Source organism: Scyliorhinus torazame, chromosome 10 (assembly GCF_047496885.1).
Source record: "Scyliorhinus torazame isolate Kashiwa2021f chromosome 10, sScyTor2.1, whole genome shotgun sequence".
Lineage (NCBI taxonomy): Eukaryota > Metazoa > Chordata > Chondrichthyes > Carcharhiniformes > Scyliorhinidae > Scyliorhinus > Scyliorhinus torazame.
Genome location: NC_092716.1, coordinates 193,243,582 through 193,264,015, shown reverse-complemented (window position 1 = coordinate 193,264,015; position 20,434 = coordinate 193,243,582). Strand labels below are relative to the sequence as shown.

Here is a 20,434-nt window from a genome sequence, read left to right as displayed (position 1 = left end):
TTAACCAGGCTTCTTTCAATAAACAAGTAGGGGAAAAGAGGAGGCAAATTGGGAAATACCGATTTGATATCCTTGGATTGGGCTTTAAAGTCATTGGTTGTAGGAAGGAGGGTAACTGTAGGTAATAAGTACGACATGGTGTCTGGAGTCATTGCCAGTGCGTTGAGCTTATAAACCCGGCTCAGTTAAGTAACCATGTCAGAACCCCCTGCAAGTGCTGGCCAACGTCTGGAGTCTTATAACCCAATTATTTGAAAAGTTTAACGAGGCAAGCTCACAGGTAATGATGAGTAAATGCTCCCATTCGGGGTGAATAAAATCTGATGACTCAACTGTGATGGAGTGGATGGTGCTGAAGTTAGCGAATGAATCAGCATGGTGTAACCTTGGCTTCTATTTCGAATTGGCCTTCAACACTTGGGATTTGCCTTGGTGCTTTTTGACTATAAAGATTAGCTTTAATTTTGAGAGCATACATGGAATGTAAACATGAGCAGTTGAAAGCTTGAACTGATCAGGTGATTGAACTGTACATTTTCATACTCTGTGTCCCAGTTTTCATTGTGTCCCAGTTTTCATTGTAATAAGCACAAGGACAGAAATATCCACTGCAGTGAACTGGAGCAGATTAAAGAATATAGATTCACTCGATGTTGCTCTCCTCCAGTTTTTGCCTCCTCTTGGCCTACCACTTCCCCTCCTCTCTCCACCTCCCTCTCCATATCCCTCCCGATAGCCTTTTCCCCTCTGGTGCCCCCACCCCCCGCGTGTCCTTCTGCCACTAGCCTTCTCTCACCCCCCCTCCCCCATGTGCCCCTCATGCCTACCTCTCTTTTCCCCCCCCCCCCCACGTGTGCCCCTCTGGTGCCTCTCTCCCTCTCCCTGTGTGCCCCTCTGGTGCCTCCCTCCCTCTCCCCATGTGCCCCTCTGGTGCCTCCCTCCCTCTCCCCGTGTGCCCCTCTGGTGCCTCGCTCCCGCTCCCCGTGTGCCCCTCTAGTGCCTCCCTCCCTCTCCCCGTGTGCCCCTCTGGTGCCTCCCTCCCTCTCCCCGTGTGCCCCTCTGGTGCCTCCCTCCCTCTCCCCGTGTGCCCCTCTAGTGCCTCCCTCCCTCATCTCCGTGTGCCCCTCTGGTGCCTCCCTCTCTCTTCCCCGTATGCCCCTTTCGTGCCTCCCTCCCCCCTCGCATGCCCTTCTCGTGCCTCCCTCCCCCTTGTGTGCCCCTCTCGCATCTCCCTCCCTCCTGGGTGCCCCTCTGACGCCACCCCCCTCTTGCCCCTTTCATATTTACTCAACTACACACTTTTGTTTTACCCTCTCTTTTTTTAATCAGCCTTTTCCTTCTTTAAATATCCTGTTCCAATGTTTTTATCATTATGACTTCTGGCCTTTGTGGTTGGCCTGATCTTTTTTGTTTAGAAGACTGGTTGAACCCAAACACTACTTTGAGCACTTCTGATCTGCACCCATTGTGCTCTCTTCAACACGGTCAGTTTTCACATTGGCAAAATATTTTTCAGTTAGTTCTGACATCTACTTGAGAATAGGTTTTCCCAATGAAAGCACAAGACCAGTTCGCCAAGTATTGGCTGATTGGGAAACAGTTTGATGTTTTGATTTTGTTAATGTTTTGGGTTTTTCTTTCAATCTTCAGGCTGAAATAGAAGATCTTCAGGAACAGTTGACCGTAAAAGATATTGAAATTGAGCGCTTGCAGAGCCAACTTTCCTCCAGAGCGTCTGTACAGAGTGACAGCTCTGACAGAGGTAGGAATGTCCACATCAACCAAACTTGAGATGTACGAAGTAAAAAATAAGAAATTAAAAAGCACTCAGCCGGTTAGGCAGTCTCCGTTAAAAGAGAAACCAAGTCAGGGTTTCAAGTTGCAGAATTGTAGAATCATAGAATTGAGTCCATTTGTGCTAGCAGTGCCAGCCAATTAATTCCATTCTTCTCTTTCCCCATAACTTTTTCTTCCCACTCTGAACCTCCATGGATACTGTGGTGGGTTGTTTCCTCACTGGTGTTATTGCTCAGCTGGCTGAGATCAGCTTTTATATATGAGGCTTGTTGAATCTCTGTGGTCCATTTTATTTATGCCTTACCGTAAAGTGAAGACTTGCATTTATGTCACACCCTTTGTGACTTCAGGACATCCCACAGTGCTTCACAGCCAATGAAGTACATTCGCAGGAAAAGGCAGCAGCCATTGGCACGCACGTTGTCCCACCTGCACCCAGTGTAAATGACCAGATAATTTGTTTTAGTCCTATTGGTTGAGTGATGAATATTGAGCAGGATGCCAGGGAGATCTCTCCTGTTCTTCAAACCAGTAACATGGATTTGTTTGCATCTACCTAAGAGGGCAGACACTTGCATTAATAATGGGGCATTACCACTGACTAGAATCGTAACTGGACCAGCCATGTACATACTGTGGCTACAAGAACTGATCAGGGGTCGGGTGTTCTGTGGTGAGTAACTCGCCTCTTGGCTCCCCAAAGCCTGTCCACCGCCTCCCAAGGCACAAGCCAATGTGATGGAATACCCTCCACTCACCTGGATGTGCCCAGCTCCAACCAACTCTCACACAGCTCAGCACACCATCCAGGACAAAGCAGTCTATTTGATCAGCACCCATCCACCACCTTAAACATCCACCTCCTTCACCACTGACACACTCTGGGTGACCAGCTATCCCATATTTTAAGGGATTGTCCTTTATTTTGAATGCTTCCCCGAATCCCTTAATAGATGCCCTTTGTCCTGTATTTCTTAGCACAGCCCATGGGAAACTGATCCTGGGGGTCTCCAGGGTGAGTTTCGAGTGATTTCATAGAATTTACAGTGCAGAAGGAGGCTATTCGGCCCATCGAGTCTGCACCGGCTCTTGGAAAGAGCACCTTACCCAAGGTCAACATCTCCACCCTATCCCCGTAACCCAGTAAACCCACCCAACACTAAGGGCAATTTTGGACACTAAGGGCAATTTATCATGGCCAATCCACCTAACCTGCACATCTTTGGACTGTGGGAGGAAACCGGAGCACCCGGAGGAAACCCACGCACACACGGGGAGGATGTGCAGACTCCGCACAGACAGTGACCCAAGCCGGAATCGAACCTGGGACCCTGGAGCTGTGAAGCAATTGTGCTATCCACAATGCTACCGTGCTGCAAGAGAGTAAGTCAGCAGAGAGATGATGATGATGATGATGTGACTCCGTGCTCAAATCCTGGAACGGGGCTTGAACCTATAACCGTCAGACTCTGAGTAAGAGCGTGGTTGATAACCCTTTAAGCATTCTCAGAAATGGTGAACATGCTTTTGCCAATGATTTGAGAGTATTTTTTTTTTTTAAATATAATTTTTATTAAAGGTTTTCATAAAATATCAATATCAAAATGAGAAAGAAAAAAGAACCCAACAGGGTTAAGTACAAAACACAATCTAAAAAAGCAACCCCCCAAACCCCTCCCCCTGTACCTAAATAATAAATTAACATTAACACCCCGACTTAAGACAACAGGTGTATACACCCCCCTCAGACCCTTCCAGTGTAAATAACATAAACAAAAATAAAGTTAACCCCCCCCCCTCAAGCTGCTGCTGCCATTGACCAATGTCTATCGTTCTGCCAGAAAGTCTAAGAACGGTTGCCACCGCCTAAAGAACCCTTGTACCGACCCTCTCAAGGCGAATTTCACCCTCTCCAATTTAATGAACCCTGCCATATCGCTGATCCAGGATTCCACGCTTGGGGGCCTCGCATCTTTCCACTGAAGAAGAATCCTTCGCCGGGCTACCAGGGACGCAAAGGCCAGAACTTCGGCCTCTTTCGCCTCCTGCACTCCCGGCTCCTCTGCCATCCCAAATATTGCGAGCCCGCAGCCCGGTTTGACCCTGGATCCCTCTACCCTCGACACCGTCCTCGCTACGCCCATCCAAAATTCCTCCAGCGCTGGGCATGCCCAGAACATATGGGTGTGATTTGCTGGGCTCCCTGAGCACCTAACACACCTGTCCTCTCTCTCTCTTTCCCCCCCCCCCCCCACCCCCCCAAAGAACCGGCTCATCCTTGTCCCGGTCATGTGTGCCCTGTGCAGCACCTTAAACTGTATGAGGCTGAGCCTCGCACATGAAGAGGAAGAGTTCGCCCTCCCTAGGGCATCTGCCCACGTCCCCTCTTCGATCTCCTCTCCCAACTCCTCCTCACACTTACCTTTCAACTCCACCACCGAGGCCTCCTCCTCCTCCTGCATCACCTGGTAAGTTTCCGAAATCTTCCCCACTCCCCCCCCCCCCCCCCCCCCCCCCGAGAGCACCTTGTCCTGTACTGTGTGTGGCAGTAGCCGCGGGAATTCCACCACCTGCCGTCTGGCAAACGCCCTTACCTGTAAGTACCTGAAGGTGTTCCCCGGGGGGGGAGCCCATACCTCTCCTCCAGCTCACCCAAGCTCGCGAACTTCCCGTCCACAAACAGGTCCCCTAACTTTCGTATGCCTGCCCTGTGCCACCCCGAAAACCCTCCACCTGTTCTTCCTGGGGCGAACCAGTGGTTGCCCCGTAATGGGGTCCACGCCAAGGCCCTAACTTCCCCTCCTATGCAGCCTCCACTGCCCCCACATTTTGAGGGCCGCCACCACCACAGGGCTCATGGTATACCTCCTTGGAGGGAGCGGCAGCGGCGCAGTTGCCAGCGCCCCCAGACTCGTACCCACACAGGACGCCATCTCCAGCCTCTTCCATGCAGCCCCCTCCATCACCCACTTGCGCATCATTGTCACATTGGCGGCCCAGTAGTACCCACAGAGGTTGGGCAGCGCCAGCGCCCCCCCCCATATCTCTACTCCACTCCAGGAACACCCTTCTCACCCTCGGAGCCCCTCGCGCCCACACAAACCCCATTATACTCCTGTTAACCCGCCTGAAAAAAGTCTTTGGGATAAACACGGGGAGGCACTGGAACAGGAACAAAAACCTTGGGAGCACCGTCATTTTGATTGACTGCACCCTACCCGCCAGGGACAGCGGCAACGCGTCCCACCTCTTGAACGCCTCCATTTGCTCCACCAGCCTTGTAAAGTTAAGCCTATGCAGGGCCCCCCAGCTCCTGGCCACCTTGACCCCCAAATATCTGAAGCTCCTCTCCGCCCTTTTTAGTGGGAGCTTGCCAATCCCCCTCTCCTTGTCCCCTAGCTGAACTACGAACAGCTCGCTGTTCCCCATATTGAGCTTGTACCCCGAAAAGTCCCCGAATTCCCTAAGGATCCTCATTAACCCTGGCATTCCTCCCACCGGGTCCACCATATACAGCAGCAGATCGTCCGCATAAAGCGACACCCTATGCTCCTTCCCACCCCGCACCAACCCCCTCCAGTTCCTCGACTCTCACAGTGCCATAGCCAGGGGTTCAATCGCCAGTGCGAAGAGCAGGGGGGATAGGGGACACCCCTGTCTCGTCCCTCGGTGCAACCGAAAGTACTCGGACCTCCTCCTGTTTGTGGCCACGCTCGCCATCGGGGCCTCATACAACAGCCTAACCCACCTGCCCAACCCCTCCCCAAACCCAAACCTCTTTAGCACCTCCCACAGGTACCCCCACTCTACCCTATCGAAGGCTTTCTCAGTGTCCATCGCCACCACTATCTCCGCCTCCCCCTCCCTCGCCGGCATCATGATAACGTTCAAAGGCCTCCACACATTCGCGTTCAACTGTCTCCCCTTCACAAACCCCGTCTGGTCTTCATGGATGATCTGCGGCACACAATCCTCAATCCTCGTGGCTAAGACCTTCGCCAGCACCTTGGCATCTACATTTAGCAAGGAAATCGGTCTGTAAGACCCACATTGCAGGGGATCCTTGTCCCGCTTCAGGATCAAGGAGATCAGTGCCTGGGACATCGTTGGGGGTAAAGCCCCCCCCCCCCCTCCCTTGCCTCATTGAAGGTTCTAACTAACAACGGGCCCAACAGGTCCATATATGTTTTATAGAACTCGACCGGGAAACCGTCCGGCCCCGGTGCCTTCCCCGCCTGCATGCTTCCTATCCCTTTGATCAGCTCCTCCAGCTCAATCGGGGCCACCAGTCCCTCTTCCACCTTTGGAAACCTCAATTGGTCCAGTAAGCGGCCCATCCCTCCCTCCTCCCGTGGGGGCTCGGATCGGTACAATTCCTCGTAGAAGTCCCTGAAGACCCCATTGATGCCAACCCCACTCCGCACCGCGCTCCCTCCCCTGTCCTTAACTCCCCCGATCTCCCTAGCTGCGTCCCGCTTCCGAAGTTGATGCGCCAGCATCCGGCTTGCCTTTTCCCCATACTCGTAGACCGTCCCCTGGGCCTTCCTCCACTGCACCTCCGCCTTCCTGGTGGTCACCAGGTCGAATTCGGCCTGGAGGCTGCCCCTCTTCCTCAACAATCCTTCCTCAGGCTCTTCCGCATACCTCCTGTCTACCCTCACCATCTCCCCCACCAGCCTCTCCCTCTCCCCCCGCTCCCTCCACTCCTTATGGGCCCTAATGGAGATCAGCTCTCCCCTCACCATCCCCACTCGGACCGCCCCATTGTCGTTGATCTCCAAGTACCTCTCTATACTTCCTCGGACCCGCTCGCTCACCTCCTCGTCTGCCAACAGCCCCATCTCCAAGCGCCATAACAGGCACTGGTCCCTCTCCTCCCCCATCTCCAAGTCCACCCAATGCGGGGCGTGGTCCGAAATGGCTATTGCCGAGTGCTCAGTATCCTCTACTCTCGCTATCAGCACCCTACTCAAAATAAAAAAGTCGATTCGGGAATAAGCCTTATGGACATGTGAGAAGAATGAAAATTCCCTAGCCCCGGCCTTGCAAATCTCCAAGGGTCCATCCCTCCCATCTGGTCCCTGGGCTTGCATACAAACAAAGCTGGTATTCAGCTGTATAATTCATTGTATTTAAAATGGTGTCTTGCTAAATTGTAGGCTTTTGCTATGATGCCCCATATTTGGTGCATTCTGAACAGTTTACTGCATTAGAAGCAACGGCAGTTGTTCGTGAGAAAAGACCAGGGTCCATCCCAGTATCACACAATCCAATGATAATGGAGTTGTTGACTAATCACAGCCATTAATCCCTACAACAGACCTGGACATGAGGTGAGGAAAACTCCCAGCGAAGGAGAGAGCTTTAAAAAAAAAAAACATACGGCCAAAATCACCTCCTCCCCAAGCACACCACGCTAGCCATGCATCATGTGTCAAATTACCCATAGACTAAGTCCCAAAATATTCTGAAGGAAATCTGTTTTGTTTGCATTTGAATGAATCTATATTAACTGTTTCCGTTATCTCGCTAGGGGTTCCCATTCCATAGATTGCCCCCTCCCCACTCACTGAAATATTATTTCAACGGATTTGTTTTGAATTTATCCCCCTCAAGCTCAGACCTTGTTCAGAACACTAGAACCCAGAGTGCCAGGTGAAGCAATTGTCCAGGGTCCACATTATCTCATCCTTCAAAATCCTGAGGACAGGAATCATATTAGGAACTGTCTGGGTCTATTTGGTCAGTTCTACCCAGTTCCATTAGCAGGAGTCCAGTCTGTAGTACTTTTGGCAGCTTGTCTAAGATGGATACTTTTCTTCATCTGACCCCTGGGAATCACTGGTGAAAGAATATCGCAGGCAGGAAGGATCTGTAGTTTTGGGAAAACAAATGGTTTACCGGTGCAGTCGACCGTACTTCGGTATCAACACTCTTGGTGCTGAGACAGGCACAGTAACAGTTTAACACTCGTTGAACCATGGGTCTTGTTGCATGAAGAATATGAGTCAAACGAGCCAGACAAAGGTGGGGTGGATTGAACCAGACTCTGCTCCCTCAATAGACAGGAATGCGACTTTTTCAAAAATGTAATATCCTTGTGGATTTAAATTCCAAAATAAACATTTAATTTTATTTTTAACCTTTCAAATCTTTTGCCGCCATCGATGATTGGCACAGTTACTGAAGGGAGGGAGGGAATGGATAAAGGGAATAAAAATGTGGAACGATGTTGAACCAGGGATGTGTAAATAGATCTGACTTCTATTTCAACAAATGAAAACAGAAAATGCTGGGTATACCCAGCAGGGAAGGCAATATCTGTGGAGAGAGTAACAAAAATTAACAGTTTGGGTAGTTGACTTTTCAACACAACTGGGCAAAGTTAGAAATGTGATGGATTTTAAGCAGGAGGATGTGGGAAGGACAGGGCAAAAACAAAAGGGAAAGTCTGTAACCATTTGGAGTTCAGGAGAGAGTAAATACAAAAATGAATTCAGGCGGCAAGGTCAAAGGGTGTGGTCATTGGACAAGTGGAAAAACAAAAGATGTGTTTAGCAGAAGTGAGCATTCTGTTTCATTGTTCATTTGCCTGTGTGTGTTTTGCTGCAGTTCTTAGTACTCCTGTTGTAGCTTGGAAATACCCTTCTGTATGTTTTTGTATCATCTTAGTTTGAATGAGGCTATGTATCAGCAAATGACTTGAGGAGGTGTTGGAAGAGGTAATGTGTTACACATTTAGATCTTTCATTTCCAAAACCAGGGTTCAAATCCAACCCTGACTGGGGTCAGAACTAAATTTGAACAGGTTATAGGCTCGCACTTCAGACCAGCTGCGAGGTCAGCAATAACCATTGGCAGAGAAAACTAGAGCACTGTTTACAGTTTTGGTCTCCTTACCAAAGGAAGGACATACTTTCCTTAGAGAGAGTGTAGTGATGATTGATTCCTATGCATTAGGGGAAAGTTCAATTCGGAAAGATTGAGTAGGCAAGGCCGATATTCCCCAGAATTCAGAAGGGCAAGTGATCTAACTGAATGGTATAAAATGCTCAGAGGGCTTGGCAGGGTATTTGCAGAGAAATTTACCCTGGGTCACTGTTTCAGAATAAGGAGTCAGCCAGGAGGTGGCATGTTGGCACAGTGGTTAGCACTGCTGCCTCAGGGAAAGGGGCCCAGGTTCAATTCCGGCCTCGGGAGGCTGTCTGTGTGGAGTTTGCACTTTCTCCACGTCCCTGCGTGGGTTTCCTCCGGGTGCTCCGATTTTCCCCTCTCAGTTCAAAGGTGTGCAGCTTAGCTGGATTGGCCATGCTAAATTGTCCCATAGTGTCCAAAGATGTATAGGTTAGGTGGGGTGACAGGGATAGAGTGGGGAAGTGGGCTGGTAGGGTACTCTTTCAGAGGGCCGGCCTCCTTCTGCACTATAGGGGAGTTTCAATGTTTTATGCCTATTTCTGAATGAAGTGAGAATTTGTTTCACCGAGTTGAGAGTCAGAAATTATCTGCCTCCGAGAGCTTTGGATGTTCACTTGGGCATATTGAAGGCAGAGGTTGCTAGATTTGGGGGAATTATTAATAACTTGGGGATTTTGTGGGATAGTATGGGAAGATGGAGTTGAGGTAGAAGGTCAACTATGACCTTGTTGAATGGCAGAGCAGGCTCGATGGGCCGCATGGCCTACACCACCTATTTCATATGTAAGGCTTCGATCCATTCTGGGCAGTGAATTTAACACCCAAACTGTAGGGGAAGTCAAACCACAAGGTGAATAAAACAAATTCAAATGTTCAGCTCTGTCCTTGGCTCCACTGTTCCAGTGGAGATCAAAGTAAGCTTTTCAAAAATGTGTTTATGGGATGTGGGCGTCACTGGCTAGGCCAGTATTTGCTGTCCATTTCTAATTGCCCTTGAGATGGTGGTGATGAGCTGCTGCCTTGGACCTCTGCAGTCCATATGAAGACCTACGGTACTGTTCGGGAGGGAGTTCCAGGACTTTCCCCCAGTGACAGTGAAGGAACAATGATATATTTCCAGGTCAGGATTGAGGGGAACTTATAGGTTGGAACTTTCCATGTATCTGCTTCCCATGTCCTTCTTGATGGTCAAAGTCACTGGTTTGGAAGGTTGAGAAGCAGCACCTCACCCTTTGATTAGCACTTTACATGCAGCCTTCTGGCCTTGACATTCAGTTCAACAATTCCAGACTCTGCTCCACCTTTTGTCTCCTTTTCTTTTGTTCCAGTTTTTCTCCTCTTGTTGCTATCTCCCCCACCACCACCACCACGACCACCATTCCTTTTGGCACTGGAAGACTTCTGTCATTCAATCTCTCGCTGACTTCCAACCTATCACGGCCTTTTTCCTCTTGTCCCACCCCACCGCTGGTTCAACTACTATTACATCTCTAACCTTTCCCACTTCTGATGAAAAGTCATCAACCCGAAATGTTAGTTCTGCTTCTGTTCCCACAGAGTATTTGCTGCTTCACTGAGCCTTTCTAGCTTTTTATTTCAGATTTCCAGCATCTGCAGAATTCTGCTTTTCAGATGCTGAATGTCTTTCCTGACCTCAGGATGTCCTGAAGTGCATCACACCCAATTAACTACAATTGGCATGTAATCACTGTTTATTTGATGGACAAATGTGGCTCCCGATTTAAAGCTAGGAAAAGTTGCGGTGGGATGAATTTCAAAGTTGAGCTAAAGCAGCTTGTGTAGTTCAGTGAAGGGAACTTTGCCCTGTGACTTGCCCATGGGAGATGCGAGGTTGAGCAGCTGAAATAGGAAATGTTCCATTCCTGAGCAATCCATTCCCTAGCTGAACACAACATAATCTCCAATGTTCCAGTGAAGCCCAACACAAACTGGAGGAACAGCACCTCATCTTCCAATTAAGCACGTTACAGCCTTCCGGGATTAACATTGAGTTCAACAACTTCAGACTCTCCTCCACCTTCATACCATTTTTATTTCTCACACTTTATTTTAATTTCTTCCATCGATCTGATTTTATTCTTTCACCACCATCGCCCCTCCCACCACCCACCCCAATAGGACCACTTGCTACCTGTCCCAAGTTGTCCTTGGATACACTACTCACCTTGTAGGGCGACACTGTAGCACTGTGGTTAGCACTGTTGCTTCACAGCGCCAGGGACCTGGGTTCAATTCCTGGCTTGGGTCACTCTGTGCAGAGTCTGCATGTTCTCCCCGTGTCTGCCAGGGTTTCCTCCGGGTGCTCCGGTTTCCTCCCACAAGCCCCAAAAGATGTGCTGTTAGTTGAATTGGACATTCTGAATTCTCCCTCAGTGTACCCGAACAGGTGCCGGAGAATGGCAACTAGGGATATTCAGAGTAACTTCATTGCAGTGCTAATGTAAGCCTACTTGTGACACTAATAAAGATTATTATTTGTTCTGCCGTCAACATATTCTGATCTCTGAATATGCCACTATCACCACCATTTACATTCCCTTTGTCTTTTTGTCCACAATATCTTTTGTCAATCTCCACCTATGGCTGGCCCTCTACCAAGCCCCACTGCTCCAAACACCAGACAGCCCAGCCTAGGCCCTCCACCAGTCCCAAATCCTCGTACCCCATTTCCCCCAGTATTAGCACCACTGCCCATCCTAGGCCCTCCACCAGTCCCAATGCCTCATACCCCATTTCTCCCAACCCCAGCCCTTGCTGCGTGTTCACCATACCAGTACTACAGTCTGCAAAGGACTCAGCTTTGTACCCTTACGTCCCCACCTCAATGAATTCCGGGCTCAACATGATGTTGAACTCTTCTTTCGTCGCCTTCGTCTCCGTGCCCACTTCTTTGGGCAAGAATCCTCCCCCCATGAGGGGGACCAACCATGACCCATTTGTTTTCATCTCATTTCATTTCAACTGTCTCTTACTATTTCTTTCTTTCTTGTCTTTCTTAATATATATATATATTTAAAGCCCTTCTCCCCTTTGCTCCCCCTTCCCCTCCCCCCACATCTCCATCTGTCACCGTTCGCCCTCTGATGTTAGTTTATCTGCTGTTTGGCCTCTCACACCTTTTGTTCTCTCTGGGCACTCCCTTAGCACTCTTTCCCCTTGGTTTCTGTGGCTATTAGCACCCCGTTTGGCTATGACTCATCTTTCATTCTCACTCCACAGAATAAATATTCCCCACATTCTCTGACTGTTAGCTTTGACAAAGTGTCTTGGATAGCGTATTGTTGGCTCTTTTCTCTCCCTACAGATGCTGCCAGACATGCTGAGATTTTCCAGCATTTTCTCTTTTGCTCCAAACACCAACTCCCCCTCCCACATGCGCGCGTACACACACACATGCACACTATAAATCTCATCAAATTTCTAGTTTTGACAAGAGTCACCCAGACTCAAAATATTAGCTCCCTTCTCTCCCCACAGATGCTGTCAGACCTGTTGAGATTGTCCAACATTTTCCATTTTTGGTTCAGATTCCAGCATCCGCAGTAATTTGCTTTTATTATCTACAATTTACCAGATAAACAGATTCAAGTGGCACCATTTATAATTTGGGTCAGCCAGACTTTAGACCGATTATTATAACCAAGGCTGTGTTGGCCAGTTCAAACCGAGTTTTAAAAAAAGATGCCATGAAAGTGTTTGAAGAAGGACAGGTGGGTTCATCCCCTAAGTCTCTTGACCAACATTCCTCCCAACCAGTGCTGTAAAAAGCTGGCCTTCCATCAGTTACTGATTGGGCGATTCTGCCATTAATCAGTTCACCTTCATCACGACAGTCACTGCACCTTGAAGATATTCATTGGATATGAAACACTTTGGGATGTTTGGTGGGGGCTGTAAAGCCCAAATAAATGCAAAAGTCGTTCTTATTTTCAGTGTCATAATACTAGCCTCTTAAGGAGATTGGGTACATCTGCATGGTTGGCTTGTACTTGAAATAAAAACAGAAAATGCTGGATAAATGCAGCAGACCTGCAGAATCTGGAGAGAGGAACAGAGTTAACGTTTTGAGTCCAAATGACCCTTCTGCAGAAATGGTAACTCTTGTTTCTCTCTCCCAGCATCTGTAGTATTTTGCTTTTATTTGGCTTATCCAGGAAATCTGTAACCGTCCTATGAAACCTTAAAGGAATTGTGTCATTTGATTGAGCTATGACAATTACAATCTAACCTTCACTGCTGGTGTGTCAGGTTTTTCCTGCAGCTCTTTGAAGTTCAGCCAGGTGACCACTTTTGGGAGGCACTGAATGAAGCTATTGTAACACATTAAAACAACCTAAGCCATTGGGAAGAGGAGACCAGGAAACTCCTTAATCCTGTTCCAGCATTCCAGTGGATCATGTCCGACCAATACCTGAACTCCATCCACCTACCTCGGGTCTGTGACCCTTAATAAACCTTGCCCAACAGAAATTTATCAACTCCGTTTTGAAATCCTCAATTGACCCTCAGCCCCAGCAGCTTCTTGGGGGAAGAGAGAGAGTTCCAGATTTCCGCTGCCGTTTGTGTGAAAAAAGTGCTTCCTGACATCTCCCCTGAATGGCCTAGTTATACTTGTCCCGAGCTCTGCCTTTGGAAGAAATTGTTTCTTTCCGTGCCCTATCAAATCAGTACAATCATCTTAAAAACACCTCAACCAATTCATCCCTTAATCTTCTATACTGAAGGGAATACAAGCCTAGTCCAAGCAACTCATCCTCAATTTTAACCCTTTTAAGGCCACTATCATTCAGCTGAAACCTGCACTGCATCCAAAGGCAATGTATTCTTCTTGAGGTGTGGTATCCAGAACAGTACTTTTAAAAGGGCTGTAACTGTGACACAACTTATGCTCCTTAGCATTTAAGCCACTAAGAGAGAGAGCAACATTTTATTTTTTATTAATATATTTTGCACCACTCCACCAACTTCTAATGATTTCCAGACGGCAATCAGCACTGCCCTGTGCAATCTATGCAGTAGCACTGTTTCGGTAGAGCTGTAATTTCAGATTCCATTTTGCCAAAACCATGAAGGTCTTAAAAAATTTTTTTTTTTTTAAATCACAGTACATTAAGTTACACTGTGCAACATAAAGTGGGACTCTGGAACATCGTTCCCTCCTGATCTATGTAGCCTCATCCAGCCCTACAACCCCCCTCCCTCCCGAGATCTCTGAACCCCTCTAATTCTGGCCTCATGCACAGCCCTAATTTTACTCCCAGCATTGACAGCCGTATCTGGGCTCTAAACTCAGGAATTCCCTCCTTAAACCTCTCCAGATCTCTACACCCCTCTCTCCTCCTTTAAGATGCTCCTCAAAACCTACCTCTAAACTTGGCTCTCAAACGCATTCCCTGGCACCAGTATATAATTTCGCTTAAAATTGATGCTCATTCACTTTGATATCCCAATACTTTGGCCTCCTCCTGTTCCTTTCAGTCTACCAAACCTGTGCCACCATTCAGTTCAATCACCTCGTCTCCATTTTCCAACGTTTGCTGCATATCGCCTGATACCTTAGCCCGCAGATTCTGCTTGCCTATCTGTTGACAAGTATATATAACACAGACCTGCGGGAAGAATGCACAACCTAAGGTAATAAGTGCAGAATTATTTGAAGTATTTTAGAAACTTCTGCTGTTGTTAATGAATTGGCAAAGTTGATTTTTAAATTGCAGATCCTGTTATTGACTGGAACAGTAATAAAACAAATGAAGCAGTCCCTTTCAAGGTGCTGTGGGGTGATTCTGGAACCAGGAGCTGCCATTGTGGAGCAGGTCATTCGGGGAGTGTCCTTAGGGGGAGAAAATGGCAGGCCACATGCTGGGGATTTCCTGAGGGGGACCCTCTCAGCGAGGACCTGACCATCTCTCCACTAGCAGCACGTGGTCGTGGGATCTTCTGGGTTAATTTTCTCTATTTGTGGTTTCTACTTCTAATCTTTGCTTTTTGCCCACTCTGATCTTCTCTTACACTGTTCACCTGTGGCATCATAGAGGACATGTATAGGAGAAGGCTCAAGGAAAAACGTAAGCTTTCACCTTCTCTTTGTGAGGAATTAAAGGGTAGGTGGGGGTATGGAGGTTTGGGTGGGGATGTTTGGCGGGATTGAATGATGTCTTTGTGAGTGGTGGGATATTGGGATGTGGAGGTGGGGAGTTGGGGATGTGGAGGTGCTGGGTGGGGATGCGAAGTTTGGGGATAGGATGTCATGGTGTGGAAGGGAGATTGAGGGTGGGGTGTTGTCAGGAGGGGATTTGTTGGGTGGGGAGTTTGGGAGTGTTATGGGAGTGGGGATGGGTGGAGATTTGGAGGTTGGGGGAGAAGTATTGGGCAGGTGCAGAGTTGGAGATGGAGAGGTGTTGTGGGAGGGGTGGTAGAGGAAATTGGGGGCGGGGTGTTGAGATGGTATGGGGAGGGAAGGTTGGGGGCGAAGTGATGGAGGGAAGGCTGGGGGTGGAGATGGGAGGTTAAGAGTGTGGAGTGTTGGATTTGGGTAGTGTTGGGTGGGGAGGCTGATGGAGGGGTGTTGTGGGATGTGGAGGGGTCCGCACCGGCAGTGGTGATTGCATGGCAAATGCATGGCAATATTTTACTGTAAGCTTTATTGGCCTGAAGCTGCTTTACAATTTGCTGTTTACATGTGGAGTTTCATCAAGCAAGTCAGCGGACTAACATCATCAAGGTCACTTCTTTAAACCCATCTAAAGAAACATAACCTGGTTGCTTCAGAATTACAATCGTGCAGTGATTGTTACAAAGGTCTGGACTAATAATCCCATTGTGGTAGTTTAAGAATTTGAATTGAGATTGAAAAATAAAATCTGGAAATAAAAAGCTGACTTTAGTAAAAGTGACGAGGAAGCTGTTGGATTGTCGCAAAAACCCAAATGGTTCATTGATGTCCTATTAGGGAAGGATACCGCCCATCCTTACCCAATCTGGGTCAATATGTGACTCCATTCACACATCAACCTGGTTGATTTTTAATTTCCCTCTGAAGTGACCTAGCAAAAGACACAGTTGCACTAAACACACCACATCATCACCATTTGTTCAGGATATTTTGAGATGGGTAATTTACCAGGATGATACCAGGAATGTGGGGATATACCTAGAGGAGAGAGTGAACAGGCTGGGTCCCTTTCCTTCAGAAAAGAAAAGACTGAGGGTTGACTTAAGAGATATTTAAAATGGAGAGATTTCAATAGTGTTAGATGCTGAAAGAGAGACTTCCACTTATGGAGAAGAGCAAAAACTAATGGGCATTATTATATAAGATGGTCACCAAGAAATCCAATAGACAATTCAGAAGAAATATCTTTACCCAGAGAATGGTGAGTATGTGGAATTTACACCTACCACACAGGGAAGTTAGAGGTGAATTGTATAGATGCATTTAAGAGGAAGCCAGACAACCACAAGAAGTACATGAGAATGGAAGATTATGCCCATTGAGTTAGGTGGAAAAAAGATGCTCTAAATGAGCACATGTTGGCATGGACTGTTTGGGTCAAATAGCCTTTTTCTGTGCTGTATATTCTATGTAGTCCTATGTAAACACAATAAATGTCATCTTTATCACGATGCCCACAATCTAAGAATAAATGCAAACATAACACATAAAAACAAGGGGTCTAAATTCAAGCACACAGAACCCCGTGTAGCTAGTTAAACATGAGTAGAAGTTTCCGAGTTCCAATAAAAGAATTTGACTGTTCAGTTACCTTGTGCAATATTGGAATTTTGTTTTAATTTGTTAATTTTGTGTGATATGTGCAACATTGGCCTAGCCAGTCCAGCATTTATTGTGTCACTCTTAGCCACAATGTGGAGGCAGAGTCACTGAAATGTTTTTCAACCATCTATCTAATAATATTGTTTTAAGAAGAGGAATATTAAGGGTTGCGAGCAGTTAGACTAGTTGGGCCTGTGGTGATTGACTGCAGCGCACAGGCTAGAACCAAATGGATGGTTTCTGTTTCTGGAATGTTCCACAGTTCTGTCGCAATCTGGGTTGTGACAGTAGCTGAGAGTAGGATTAAAGTTAAATGATGGAAGGAGGAGACTTTTGTGGTCATGGAAGCAGAGAGGCCAAAACTTGTCTTCAGTCGAGCAAAACTGTGGTCTACCTCGTTACCTGCATAAACTCTTGTTAATTTATCACCTAGACTCATTGACCTACACTGATTCCCAGTTAAGCAACTCCTCACTTCCCTGCCGTCCAACTCAACTTGGCGAAAGAAATTCCCAACAAGACTGTGTACAGTCAAAGATTGTGAAGAACCTGAGTTTAATTTTCACACCTCACCACATAGTAGTGGTCTGAAGTATGAATTTTTTCAAAGATGGGCCAAATGGCCTCCTTCTGCACTGTAAATTCTATGATTCCTTTAAAAATGAGCTCCTCCCACAAATCTCAAATAGTGGCTGCCCTAGCAGGCAGTTCTATTTCTACTGGTCAGTTTCCATGGATACTGCTGCTACTCCATGGATACTGCTGCTACTCACAATGGATCATTGGCCACTCATCAGAATCTTGCATGTGCAATGGAATAAGTACACTTTTTTTTAACATGTGAATGCCAATTCACTAAGGGTAAGAGAAGGCCCTCCTGTCACAAGATGCTGTTCTGTAATTCAGTCAGATCAAGATCGATCTGCACCCTGGACCCTAGGTGGCTTATGGAGCTATCTCTCAATATCAATCCCGAAAACCCCAATATATCCCCTACATCCACAGAATTTTGGGGAAGAGAATTCCACATTTCCACTACATTTTGTGTGATGGAAGTGCTTCCTCAACAGTCTAGAATTGCCACAGTGCAGAAGGAGGCTATTCATCCTATCAAGTCTGCACCGACCCTCTTGAAAGAACATTCTAAGGGGCAGCACGGTGGCGCAGTGGGTTAGCCCTGCAGCCTCGCAGCGCTGAGGTGCCAGGTTCGATCCCGGCTCTGGGTCACTGTCCGTGGGGAGTTTGCACATTCTCCCAGTGTTTGCGTGGGTTTCACCCCCACAACCCAAAGATGTGCAGGGTAGGTGGATTGGCCACGTTAAATTGCCCCTTAATTTGAAAAAATTAATTGGGTACACAAAATTTATTTTTAAAAAAAGAAAGAGCATTCTATCTGGGCATGCTCCCTATCCCCATAACACAACCTAACCTGCACATCTTTGGACTGTGAAAGGAAACCAGAGCACCCGGAGGAAACCCACGCAGAGAAAGTGCCAACTCCACACAAACAATCACCAAGGTCAGAATTGAACCCGGGTCCCTGGCACTGAGGCCGCAGTGCTAACCACTGCCGCCCCAATTCCACCGTGCCGCCCTAGAGCCTAGCTCTAATTTTAAGATTCTATCCATTTGTTCTGGAACCCCACCCCTATACAGTTCCTCTCTTTCTAATCAATTAAATCCCTTTATTATTCTAAACAACTGAAAAGTTCCAAACGTGGGAAAATACAAACCTCATGAAACAAATGCAGCCATTCCAAGGGGTGTTGTCAGTTTAGTGCCAGATCTTCCAGGGCACCTCCCACAAAAGGTAGTGGAAATCTCAATTTCTCTCTCTCTCTCTCTCTCTCTCTCTCTCGTCTCTTCCTCCTCCCCCCTCCCCCCCCCCCCCCCCCCCCCAAAAGGAGATAAGTCACACATCAGCCATGGTCTAATTAAATGGTGGATCAAGCTTGGGGTTGAATGGCCTCCTCCAGAACCCTATTTTGCTTTGCAGCACTGTGCCTGCAAACAGTTGGTGTCCACTATCAAACTGTAAGTCGTTCCGAAGGGTCCAATAATGAGTTTGATTTTCCCCAGGATAAGGGGTTCACTCATCTGTTCTCTGCTAATATAGTTTAATTCTGTGGGCAGCTTCTAAAAATCAGCACGCGTGCAATTCAACAGCCATTTGTGTTTTTTTTTACACGAGTCAGGGAGAATCAGGCACAGAAAACGATGGACCTAGCTGGGATGACACATTTGTGTTTGGAAAATATTATAATGGTGAATGAATCAATTTCATTTTGTTCCATCGTTTTTCAGTGTCTATCTAACAAGTGGCAAAATAGATGCTGGCCTGTGGTTCATTAGTCTCTATCATTTCAAGCTCCACCCCACCAAGGCACATAGAACTATAGAACAACACAGGTTTTCAATATAAAAGAAGGGCAGTCGGACTCATTGTATTCATGTTGGTTCTTTTTAAAAAATAAATTTAGGGTATCCAATTATATTTTTCCAACTAAGGGGCAATTTAGCATGGCCACTCCACCTAGCCTGCACATCTTTGGGTTGTGGGGTGAGACCCACGCAGACACGGGGAGAATGTGCAAACCCCACACAGACAGTGACCCGGGGATCGAACCCGGCCCCTCAGTGCTGTGAGGCAGCAGTGCTAACTGCTGTGCCACTGTGCCGCCTATTCCAAACTAATCCCATTCTCCATTTTCTTTCCATAACCCAGAATTCTGCTTCCAATATATTCCAAATTTCTCTTTAGATGTGCAATGGTCTCTGCCTCAACCACTTCCTTTCCTGAAGGATTCCATACTCCTACAGCCTTCCACGTCAAGCAATTTATTCCAACCCTTCACCTCCCACACGCTTTGATAATTTAAAACTGATGGCCTCACATTGCTGACTCCTTAGCCACAGGAAACAGCCTTTCCATATTCATCTTATTGAAACACTTTTTGTATTATTTGAAAAACTCTCCTTAGCGTCCTCTGGTTCAACAGAAGTGCTCCTGGTATCTCTGGCTTCTCCTCATAGCTATAGGTTCCTAACTCGGGGGTCATCCTGGCGCGTGCACACACACACACTCAGCAACTTGAATGTTCTCGCTATAATTGTGTTTCCAAAACTTCACACTTTAATTGTGGCCCAACTATTTCTTTCTAGAGGACAGGGTGATGGAATGTTGAGGGAGGGCTAGCCACCTTCCACAGGAGCATGGGTGTGGGAACTGTTTAGAATAAAATTGTAAAATGCATCACCCCTTTCCTTTGTAAACACAGTGACAAAATATTCATTTAAAACCCTTCCCACAACCTCTGCATCTCTGCACCTACACCAGTGCCCTTCTTCATCTCTGATAGGGCCCATTTTTTCCTTAACTAACGTTTAACCATTAATATATTCATGAAACATCTTTGGGTTGTCTTTAACTTTACTTGCTAATCTTTTTTCATGCCCTCTCTTCGATTTCCTTATTTTCTTTTTTACTTTGTCCCTGCACTTCCTATATTCGTCTCGGATATCTGCAGTGCTTAGTTCTTTGTGCCTATTGTATGCTTTATTTCCTCTGTATTCCTTGAGACAACCGGGGGTTGGGGGGGGGGCACTTGGGCCAAGTCCTTTCTCATTCGTGCAAACTTTGTCTTTCCCCAGTTCAAAACTTTACTCCTGCTTTATCTCTGTCCTTTTCCATGGTAATACTAAATCTAATTGAATTGTGATTGATATCCCTGATATGGTCGCCATTTGTCACTTCACCCACTTGCCCTTCTTCGTCCCCCAAGACTAGGTCTAGAATCGCATTTCCTCTCATTGGATTTGTCATTAATTGGTTGAAAAGAATTTCCCGGATACACTGCTCGAATATTTCTCCCTCAGTGCCCCTTATGTTGTTTGAATGCTAGTTGATATTGGGGTAGTTAATGT

The 20,434-nt window shown here is 47.1% G+C and overlaps 1 protein-coding gene across 13 annotated transcripts in view; it reads left to right on the top strand.

Annotated features, from left to right (window-relative positions):
* ppfibp2b (PPFIA binding protein 2b) overlaps window positions 1–20,434 on the top strand; it is a 347,825-nt gene that overhangs the window by 264,616 nt on the left and 62,775 nt on the right. For 12 of the 13 annotated variants that reach the window (XM_072466213.1, XM_072466212.1, XM_072466211.1 and 9 more), the window contains 2 exons: window positions 1,651–1,762; window positions 14,769–14,801. In XM_072466213.1, coding sequence (XP_072322314.1) covers window positions 1,651–1,762; window positions 14,769–14,801 — 145 coding nt within the window. The remainder of the gene's footprint in view (window positions 1–1,650; window positions 1,763–14,768; window positions 14,802–20,434) is intronic. The other variant, XM_072466210.1, reaches the window with a different exon arrangement.